The sequence below is a fragment of the Erithacus rubecula genome, assembly GCF_903797595.1.
Source record: "Erithacus rubecula genome assembly, chromosome: 3".
NCBI classification, from domain to species: Eukaryota; Metazoa; Chordata; class Aves; order Passeriformes; family Muscicapidae; genus Erithacus; species Erithacus rubecula.
This window is the reverse complement of record NC_136689.1, coordinates 108,540,657-108,552,644: the sequence shown is the minus strand read 5'-3', so window position 1 is coordinate 108,552,644 and position 11,988 is coordinate 108,540,657. Positions and strand designations below refer to the sequence as shown.

At 35.0% G+C, this 11,988-nt stretch overlaps 1 protein-coding gene across 3 annotated transcripts in view; it reads right to left on the bottom strand.

Moving 5' to 3' along the window:
- Window positions 1–1,005: 1,005 nt before the first annotated feature.
- SNTG1 (syntrophin gamma 1) overlaps window positions 1,006–11,988 on the bottom strand; it is a 314,522-nt gene continuing 303,539 nt past the window's right edge. For all 3 annotated transcript variants that reach the window (XM_079302829.1, XM_079302828.1, XM_079302830.1), the window contains one exon: window positions 1,006–7,044. In XM_079302829.1, coding sequence (XP_079158955.1) covers window positions 6,874–7,044 — 171 coding nt within the window. In that variant the 3' untranslated portion in view covers window positions 1,006–6,873. The remainder of the gene's footprint in view (window positions 7,045–11,988) is intronic.

Sequence of the window (11,988 nt, the reverse complement as noted above, 5' to 3'; positions counted from 1 at the left end):
GAACTGAGAATCTTTTGAACACAAAATATTCATCACGCTTAAAATTAGTTCATATTGTTTCCTTCTCCTCAAGATGCTGAAGGGCTGGGATCACCAAGGATGATTTCCTTGGGTAGAGAGGTGAGAAAGGCAACCCCAGCCTCAGGGCCAAGAAAGCCTTGGGAGTGCTTTTGGAAGAGCTGGGAGAGATAGGTGACAGCAGCACTGTTGTGATGAAGCTTACCTGGCTTTCTCACACTGGGAGCACAAAAAAGGCATCAAAAATGTGCATGTGAGATGTGTACTGCAGACTCCCACCCTAAATTGCTGAAAAGGTATAAAGGTGCCTAAATAAAATCAGGGACTCTGCATCTTCTCAGTCAGGGAAAAAGACAAACAAAATTAAACCCGTCCAAGTTGTTTTTGCTCTAGTAGTTGTAGCACCATTTGAAAACTGTTGGGTTTCAAAGATACACCAAAAATACCTTCAGGCATTGCAATATTGGGCCTAGGTTAATTCCAACCAATTAAGCACTTAAATGTCAATGGTAAAATAATCTGGTGGCTGGGTAATAGTTCTAGGTTGAGCTTCACAACCAGGGGAGAATGAGGTGTTTCCAAAATCCTAGTCAGGCATTCAGTGGGTGACAGGTCTTGTTGGAATGATCATGCAACTAAGGAATGGTCATTATTTCTATTAAATAAACAGTTGTTGGGAAATATTTTACCACCCCAGATTCTTAAAATATTTTCTTGCGTGGCTTTCAATGATATAAAACTCATACACTCTATGACTGAATGCAAAAGATTAGTTAAAAAAGTATTTATTTTCTATTTTTTTTTCTGCTATGTTCCATTACAAAAAGAAGCATAACAAAAACAAAACAGAAGATAGCATTTTATTAGTGGTACATTAATGAGCTTAAACAACTAGGTGACTTATGCTTGTCACAAATACATATTACAAACAATCACAAAACCTTAACTAAAAATGAAATAAATAATTTGAATAGCTTTTCTTAATTTTTTAATATTTATAAAATATATAGCACTTTCTATTACATTTTTTCAGTTATTTTAATCCATAACAAATTAAAATTTATGACATATATTGTAAATATGCTAAAGGGATAAGAATAATTAAAAAAACCCCTATGTTCCTGGAGGTATGAAATAATAAATCTGTTAACATTTATCAATTTATTATCATATATCCAGATTGTGCATACCCTGCAAAAATAGCCATTTCTTCAACTAATATACATATTTTTTTATAGTATTGTAAGTTTTTAAATATAAAGCTTCATGGATGTATGCTTGTTTTACAATTGTGCCTAATATGTAACTTTCATTTATATATACTGAATATATTCCATTAGTATATACTAATATATAGGCACACACACATACACACACACCCCCCACACATACATACATACACACATCATTATATATTAGTATATACTGAATAGCAAAATAATTTCTATAATAGACATCTGGGATTCCTGTGGAGAAAGTTGTTGAAAGTAGAAGGTATGTATACCATGGTGAAAACTGACAAGGAAATGTAAATGAAAGCATTTGTTTTTACATTATTCAATATATTTCAATAGATTATGCAAGGTACTGTAATAATATACAGAATCTGAACAAAAATTTATTTTTATTCGAGTATTCCGATGTTTTTTATTTATGATTCTAAGAGGATATGAACCACTGTCTCTGCTAAACTTCCTGAAAATGGAGCCAAGCAAGTAGAAATGTGTTGACACACTAGAATTTATTCCAGGAAAATAAAATAATTCACTTAACAACCCTCCAAGTCGGGAAAGCACTTAAGCACAGATATGACTTTATTTGCTATAACCTGAAAGTTAATCACTAACTCAAGCACTCTTATGCTTTTGCCATAATCCTTAACACTGTACCCTGGCTGTGTACAAGGTTTAGAGGCTCCATTATGTAGCTAATCAAAGTTCTGCATCTGTCTGACCAACGGGAGTGAGGGAACATGGAAGTGTGTTTGGGGACACCAGAGCCAATATTCAGGTGTGTGTTTGTGGCAGGAGAGGAGAAAGATGCAGCAGGGTCAGCAGGGCTAACCAGCATGGGGTATCCTGCTTACAGCCAATACTGTCCTGGTGAGGAGAGGGGAAAAGTGACACCAAATAACCTGCCAGGGCAGCATCAGCCTTTTTCAGCTTCATTTTGCCCGTTGCTGCAGCACAGCTTCTCCCTCCAGGTACTGCTCTCCAGGGGCTACACTGTGAAGCTCAGCTTTTTAGCTCTTTCTCCATGGTGCACGAGCAGCAGCCACCACAGACACAGAAGTGACTGGCACCAGGACCTGACAGTCTGGCTAACATCTCAGAGGGTTTTTTCCTCTGGACTCATTTCAGCTGGGCTGCAGGGTCTGAAATCCCATCAAGATCTGGAACTGGGATACTTGCTTAGTGTCATCCTGAAAGAAACAGCTCGTGCTTGAGGACAGTTCTGTGATAAGAAGAATTGCATGAGTGGCTGTAGGCAGAAACCTGGCTTAAAAGCACATAAAATGAAAACATTAAAGTAGAAGCACCTCTAGTTCCTTAGGGAAACAGAGAGAAAGAGAGACACATACATGCCTTCAGAGATCTTAAGCTATATTCCCACCTTGTGTTTCCCTTTTGAAGTGCCTGAAGTGCAACCTCAGGCATCTAAGACAGGTACTTAAATTTTGGGAACTTGAGTGAGTCTTTCATGTTTCCCATCATACTGAACTGGTCAGATGTGTGGGTCTTAAGCTCAGATGCATAATTGCCCGAGACAGAACTTTTTAAAAACAGCTTTAACTTTTTATCAGACACTAGACTTTTTTCAGAGACCAAATCACCATATAAAGAAATAAGAAGGTGAAATGCGAGGCTTAGTGCTTTAAATGTTAATAAAATTTCCAGAAGCTTTCTTGGAATTGCTGAGGAAGGATGAAAACTGATCTGAATTTCTAAGGACAGCAGTTTTACATTCTCAGGATCTCAAGTATTTTTTAACATTTTGTCTGATACAAGAAACATCTTAAGGCATTCAATAAACCAAAATACATTTAAAGTAACAGGCTTCAGTGTTGACAACTACAGATGTTCAACTGTACATTTTGAGGTGTTCTGATAAGTATCCACATTTAAAATAAATAAATATCATTTTGTGGACTCAAGAACTAATTTAGAAAACAATATTTTTCATTATTCTTTTCTCCAAGTATATTGATACTGTATATTACTGGTTTGCATTTTTTAGAATTCTAGTTTGAATTAAAAAAAAATAAATTACTGGTTTAAACAAATAGCCCACTTACAACTAGCTCTTCTCCACAAAATTCTTGATGCACTTAATTAACATAATAAAATGGCCAACAGCTAAAAATATGCTGATTTTTATTTCAAAGGTGCCTTTGTGCTATTGAAATGCAAAGCTTTTTTGAAAATCTGTAACTGTAATTTTTAAAAGATGTAGAAAAATTAAATTTATTAATTTATTGATTAAATCAAGAATAAATGTATTCAAATTGGTAACACTTCCATAATAAAATTATGCTAACACCATAACCTAGCATATGATTAATTCTGTGAAGATCAGATAATCTAAAATTCCCATCATAAAGCAAACCAAATCAATCCAAATATATTTAGTTATACTTAAGTGAACATATTTTTGGTATACTGTATGACATCACTTCAATAGGCACAGTACTATAAAGAATTTTCTTTATTAATCTCATTTGAAAATATCATGACATAAAGAGAACAAATTACATATTATGCTACAGATTGGTTTCTTTACTCTTTCTTGCTAAAATATTTTCTTTAACTTGAATGTGGATTTTTAGTAAAAGCTGATGGCTCATTATAATTCTATTTTTTCATTGTCAATGGGCTGTGTTGACTTACAAAACACTTATATTCATTATATGCTATTTGTGAAATGAGAGGCTGCAACGTAAAGCCTGAGTTTTGACATATGGATATGGTTCACTATGTTTTAAATGTAGGTATTTAAATGCAAAATGTAGCCATTTAATATGTCTGTAAATTTTATTTTTGGTGCTTCAGGATTAGTTATAACACAGAATTTAAAATTTTGGCTCTTTGGTTCAATACTGAATTTCTGACCAAGTTGCTCTACAAGGGCAAGGCTGGATGCAGAGTCACCTCTGAATATTATGTGAGGTCACTGCACAGACACCTGCTACATCAAAGCCATGACATCTTATATTCTCTCCATAACACTTTTCTTCTTGAAAATAAAAGCATTGATGAAGTCCCATCAGTTTACCTCCTTAGAAAAACAACAACAAAAAACAATTTACAGGCTAATGTGGTTCTTAAATGTTCTGTATTTAATGCCCAGTTGCAAAAGTCTCAGTGATGAATGCAGGTGTTCTACAAAGAGAATTCTTGAGAGATCTTCAGGAAACACTGGCAGAGTCCCAAAATCTCATGCCATGGACTCCAATCTCCAAAATAAGCATTTTTGTTTAAATTCTTTGTGGGTGGCTTTCATATAATGGAACACCTTCGTCTGCAAAAATTTGCAATGACATACTTCGTGCTGGTTTGGGTAAACATTACATTCATTCAAGCATGTCTGTTAAACTCCCCTCAGAACTGCACATGAACAGTTGAAGGAAAAGCACTCAACCAGCAGCTGCCAGTTTCAGACTCTGCTATGGCCAGCAGAGGTGGCAGCTCAGGGCCACACTGCTGGGACAGCTGAATGCCACAGCAATGCACTGAAAATGAAGAGGTCATTTGGGAGCACTGAGAACTGACATTAAAAGATATCAGGCTTCTCTTTCCAGCACTGTCAATGCTCTGCCAAAAAATGTGTTTCCAATATATGATTTCCATAAGGGCAGTGCCTGAGTTACCACTGTCAAACCTCTTAAAATGTTACAGCTTTAGATTCTAAATATCTGGGGCTTGTGTCCCAAGCTCGAGATCCTATGTACAGGCATGGTAGTTTTATCTGGCCTTCAGATGTGACCTCCTTATTTAGGGACAATTCTTATAAAAAAGTTCATGATGGTTTATATGAAAAAGTTAGATTTTTATGCCACTTAGAGTACTTAATAGTTGGATTGTTACACCATTCCACTAAAATTAGGATGGAAAATAAATGTGCAGCTCTTGGAGGCATATTAAGAGGAAGTACATGTGTACTTCTTTCTCTTTGAAAGTGATAAAAGAGTTCCCCTCCCTCAAATATTTTCAGATTATTTGGAACTAGTATCAAATTAGATCAGCTATACTGTATCAAAACAATGTTACTCTCACACATGTAAATCCAAATATTTCTAATGCAAAGCAAAAACAACACAGTCATTATTTGCTCTTACATTTAATTCATCTATTGTCCTTGCCTTGCATTTTGAATTGTTCTCATTTGGATAAGCTCTCCTCTGGCTTCACTTTTGAAGTACTAATCATATTACACATAGAAAGGGATGTGATGGAAAGGATATTTCTGCTAAACAAGGAAGATAGTGGTTCTATCTCATAAATGCTTCTAACAAGTCTAAGGGGAGAGGGAAAAAAAGGTATTTTTGACTTCAATACAATAAATAGAAACCCCAAAAATTGCTACTGAAAATGAATACCTTTTTTCCTTCATCTTCATGGGCATGTGTCATAGTGCAAAATTAAATTATATTATAAAATTGCAGCTAAACAAAGTTATTAATTTTAAATTTACAAGTCCTTTATATTTCATCATTAAATGATACTCTGAAACTAGATCCAGAACGATGTAATGGTCTTAAAAATCAAAGAAATTATGCATTCTGTAATGTACTCTTTATAGCTTACTCAATTTATTCCTGTCTTTTATTATCTATATATATAATAACTTAGTAAGAATTCAAAGGGAAAAAAATAATTTTTCAAGTATAATGTAAAATGTCTATTTGCTGAGAGTTTAAATGGAATGTAAGTTCTATCTGTTATATGAAATAAAGATTAACCATGGAAACAATGTATTAGGTGGGTTGTCTGAAATGATTTCAAAATCCTGTGAACAAAGACAGTTATATTTATGGTATTTAATTCTAAACAGAAAAAAAAAAAAAAAGAGGAAATAAACAGATGACACACTGTTTTTTGTACTTGTACTTAATTTATAATTAAAATTAAATTCATATGCCACTGATTTTACTGGAATAAGAGGGAATTATCCATGAAAAAGTGTTTTTTTCTTTTTTGGCTTGTTTGTTTTGTATTGTTTTTAATGAATCAGATCAGTATGGTTATATGTTTGATATTTTTACTGTTGGATGAAGAGAACAAAATGGAAAAAGTAGCATAACTCCATGTATAAACACAAGTATGGATTTACAACAGTGCTTAAAGTGCTTTCTTATTTGAGGAGGTACTTACACAAATGTCTTTTCATGCTTATCTCCTTTGTCATCATGTACTATATGCTTGCTCTCATTTATAATATAATGATAGGGCATTATGTTCATACTCAGAGTTTAGCATATTGTCATAAAAAACATCTGAAAAGAGGAAAATGACAATTCTGTTTGTGTATTATTACAGCAATTTGAAAATTTTATTAAATACTCAAGTGCTTTATTTTGCCATTTATTCCTTTGCTTCCAATGTTGCTTAAAGCACTATGTAAGTACAAATAGATAATACTAAAAGCATATCCATCCTATTCTGGGGTTTTGACTAGGATTATTTACTGATGTCTTGCAGAACTGAGATGAAGTTATGATCCCACGTGACCATTTATCTGCTGATGCTGCAAGATGTCTTGCCTCCAGGATTGGTTTCCACATACATGGTTCACCAAAGGTCTAAATCTTATGAATATTTATACATTTTTATGTCTCATTGTTAAGTGGCAGTGCTGTCATGGGGGATGTCCAGTAGTATACTTTAATTTGCCAGTACCAGAAGTTGTGGGAGCAGCAGAAGCTGTGGCTTGGCTGCCTACATACAAAGGGTCCAAACAAGCCACTTTGGCTGCAAAGAATGAGTGAATACAGTGAAGGACTGCAAACAGGTTAGAAAACTCCAGTTCCTGGAAGTGAAAAAAAAAAAAAAATTAAACATGACACAGAACATCCCATGAACATATAGCCAGGAATGAACCACTATTCCAACAGCAATAATTTTATTAGCTTGATGTAATTCTGCTAATGAGCCATGCAATTCTCCTTTGTAGGGACTTAGACTTTGAAAGTTGAACATTCTCTAAATAATTGCTTGAAGACTAAGATGGACAAATTTCTGGATTAAGTGCCTCCATAAAAATATGAGATCCTGCTAGCTAAAAGGGAAAGAAAATGTCACTACATAATTTTTATTTTAGCTCAGGTTAATGCAAATCTGGCACTTTTTCAGGTTAATTTAAATAGAAACTTTATGGCTGTCCTGTAAGAGTCTGCACACCTCTGGACTACTACTGTTTAACCAATGTACCCAATTAATAATGTTGAGTTCCACATATATTGCATTTGTTCATCGTGTCTCATCACACTATCACACTATTAAACAGCTATTTTCTCACCTGATTCCTTAATATATATATATATTAAAAAAGGAAGGAAATATTATCAAAATGTGATATCTAACACAGTGATAATTTGGGTATTTATTGTGCCAAAAGAGGAACATACTCTCTGTTTCAAATTTATTAGGAATATTATACAAATTCCTTATTTTTCTGCTTTAATTTACATTTCTTTGCAGTCCACTCAGCATGTGATTAAACTAGCTAGGACTCTTTTAGACTCCACGAGAGAGGAAATAAATAAAAACCAAAATTTTTTTTGCATATATAAATTTGTTCTTTATGTCTAATTGACTTAATCTCATCAATTCTTCTGGGTTATCTTCAGTATTTTTTTTGAAGCTGGTATTTAATCAATCTGTTGTATTTGAAAGCAATTACTGAAAGCACCTCAAAACATATAAGTCTAGGGAAAGTAGTACAGATTTTACATCTTTCTGCTTTGATTCACTGCCCATACAGATTTCTTCACTGCAACATGAAACCAATAATTGCTATCTGTGGTATATTCTACTTGTCTTTCTATCTAGCATTGGTATTTCCAGGTTATATCATGCCAGGATTTTGCTCTCTTGTTTAGAAGAATATTGAAAATGTGAATTCAACAAAAAATTGCTAAATCTCTCAAATTACATCAACCTGTAATTTTCTGCCTCTTGAGATTTCCTGGAAGACATTGCTTCACAGAATTCATGGAGACATTCACAAATCCCTCATGGGTAAGAGACAACTGTGTGAAAGCAGACAGGAGGATGTGCAGTGTCCAGTGATGTACTGAATAGGTGAAGCTTTGTAAAGTACAGGTCTCCTACAGCTTCAGCAGATGTTCTTCAGACATGCTCAGAAATAAATTGATAACATCCCATGAGGTTCTCTAAATTCCCATGATGACTAATTCTCAGTAAAGAAGATAAAGTTTATGCTAAATTTCACAAACCTGCCAGCTGTGTCTACACTAAAAAAAAACCTAAATAACAAAAAAAAAACCCACAATCCCCCCCCCAATTTAAACCCAGAGAGAAAGGCAATTTTATCACTATGTCAAAATGGACTTTTTCATCCTTCAAATTTCAAAATAAGAAAATTTATCATAAATAAGAAAAGAATGGTCATTCAAAGATGAGGAAACAAGGAGTTATGGAATTTATATCAGAATAACAACTATGAGTCATTTGAATAAAGTTATTTTTCACTTAACTTCATTTTATTAATATATTTATTTACTCTATTAGTACTATAAAACACACCTGAAGCTTAAAGGAATAAATATTAAGTGGAACAGTGAAATATTTTTAGTACCAATTGCATATATTATCTGTAGAAAGATTACAGTTCCCTTTATGTCTCAACAAGATAACCATATTAAAACAAATTTACAGTTTGAGAATTGTTCAAGTCAATTTGGTAAAGCTACAAGCTGAATATTGTTACTATTATAATTACAGCTACTGGACACTGAATTTTCACAGTGTATGAGTATAATTATTACCAAGAGTTATCACAGGTGTTTCTGCAATAGTAACACATCAGGAATATCTACTGCTCAACTGACCATCAAGGGAAACAGGTGAGGTAAAAGATGAAGGTCCTTCTTGATAACCATTATCAATAGTAATGACACAACATGCAAATTACCTTGACTGAAAAGAAGAGCACTAAGAAGACAGCAAATGCTCAGTTATTATTTGCAATGAAACACTATTACTATTTCAGTAAGACATGCATTTTTAACTGGAAATTAAAGCAATGTGAAACACAGTAGGCTGACTGGTATGTGGCAAGTAATGCAGGTCTGATTAATGGCTGTAACTCAGTTCCCAGAAGCCTGATTGATGGGAGCAGGATCTATCAGGAACAACACTTTTCAGGCAGATTAGCCTAATCACAAGAAACCTTAACAAACAGACAGGACATCATGTAGAGCTGCTGACAAACACAAAACATGCCCTCACTCTGCTGGGAACTTGCACTTTTAGGTGTCCCCAGGTCGGCACTACTGCCAGCAGACAGAGGGGAACACACAGGCTCCTGTGCACCCCCACCAACCCTGGCTGGTTCCATACACACTCTGTCCTCAGTCATACTTTTGTCTGAATACAGTTTCCTCTAGGCAGGGTAGTGTGTAGTGCACACATAGTCTAGATGAAGTTTCAAGTGAACAGGCAGACAAGCCCTAAGAAACCTGAAAAAATATGCAGTTAAACCATTGAAGTGGATACCAGTAGGGAAAGTCACATGCTCTGAATCCTCCAAAAAGCAAAGAAATCCTAATTCAAGCCACACATACTTGTCCATGCTCAAGTACACAACCCAGTATTATTACAATTTCCAGACTGTTGCCTACACACCTCACCTAAGACCCTACCCTTCCAGGAATATCAGTGTACCCTCTGGTCTTCAAATGGTCTTTCTAAGCTAACCTCTTGATTAAACTGCTGTCATGTTACATTGATGTCATTATATCAGACACTTCCAGATTATTAACTGAACATCTGCAGTTCCCTCTGAGGACATAAGTGGGCAAAAAGGCATGTGAGAAAGATGCAGTCATTGAGAAGGTCAGGAGTATATTGGAATTCAAGTAGCCTTTTGCAGAGGAAGTCTGAATTGAAAAGACAAAGGAAAGAGAAAAGAGAGTTTTCCCAAAAGCAAGCAAACAAACTCCAGCAATCTCTTATTGCATTGTATTATACATGCATTATGTAGTATGATACAACTATATGAATATTTACAAAATCCAGCAATTGTATGTTTTTAAATTCCCATGGTATATTTAAAACAAAGTCTTCTCCTTCTTTCATACATAAACTGCTGGTAAGAGAAGATATTTGTCCGTCAAAAAAGGAGACTATACATAGTCTCTCTATATTTGCATAGAATCTGAATTAAATAGATATTAGACAAATAATCCATGTGCAAGACATGGGGAAACTAAAAACACAAACCAACACAAGTCAGAAATCTGTACTCAAAACTTCTGTAACTGCAAGTGAGCAATCACTCTATAAAAAATCTTAAGGATGTATACTTATAACCCATTTAAAGATGACACTCTAAATGTGAAGAGCACTGTGATGCTCACAGAAAAACCCTCAAGGGTAAGAACAAGGATTAATTTAAAATTGCATTTTGGAGAACAGACTTGAAATGTGCAGAAATGTCAGTCTGGAAAACGATGCAAGCACCAAGTCACCTTGCAACAGTAGAAAGTGGGTATTTTGCTCATAGCAATATGATCAGTAGTCATTCAGGATATTTAGATTAGATTTCTATACAAGATAATTTCAAGTACAAATTAATTGGTATTAATTAATATTAAGGTAGCATTAAGTAATGATGAGATTAATGTGAAATCCTTGAAGTTAAACTTCTTCCTTTGGTGATACCATATCTGTGCCTTCTTTGGTTTTCTGTATTCAAATAGATGAAGAAAACTGACTGGACCTTCACCTTGATAAACTTATTTTTGTATCCACTTCAGTTTTGTACTGCTATTCTTAGGAGTTCAGCCAATCTGTGAACAAAAGCTCACCTGATGCAGCACAGCAGTGTGGCCTTGCCTGAGCTTTTCAGAGAGAAATATCGTGATGCAAGTTGGGGGAGGTGAAAACACAGATTGAAGTGTGACTTTGGAATCATCCATGTTTTACCAAGCACAGAGACCCTCAGTTCCCAGTTTGGTGAAAATTCAATACTGCAAGAGGCTGATTTGAACACACATCACTTACTCCTATGGAGGTATATACTTATATCTCAAAACAGGAACTCTTGAAGTTTCAAGGTACTCTTTTGTCAGAAAAGTCTAATATGTAGGTAAAATTGAAGGTCACAGCACACTGAGTTTGTTACAGCTCTTAGATTACGTATCACCTCTGGAAGCTGCTGTGTTGCTGTTGAGACACTGATTAAACTACAGCTAAGCAAACAGGTAAGCAGATAAGTAACTAGATAAGTAACTAAATAGGAAGGTCTAAGTGAATCCCTTTGGACCTTACTGAGGCAGAGAAAGCTTTGCCCTTCTGTGCTCAGGTTTTTTAACCCAAGCCAAGCAGCTCAGTAAGAACCGATACAGGGACACATTGGCTCCACATTCTGTCAAGCTGACAGATCTATTTTGTAGCTCTCACCCATAAAAATTTTGTCGTGCTGAGCAAACTAGTGCAATATCTCCTGCTGAGTGACAGCTGGGAAACAACCTAGAGATTGGAATGTCTAAGGGGTATCAGTGATTAATGTTGCCCTTAAGTGGTTTTCTTGTCAGAAACCTTATAGACCTTGCCATAGATACCTTCAAAGTTAGGTGTTTGCTTTAATGTTTCCTGCCATGCACCCACTGGTGTGACCTATGGCAATTATTGTTCAGATTTTATGACTGGAACTGCTTAAGTCCACGAGGAAGCATTTCTTTTATTTTACATTACCTATCTTTATAGTAACATGATCTAACTTAGA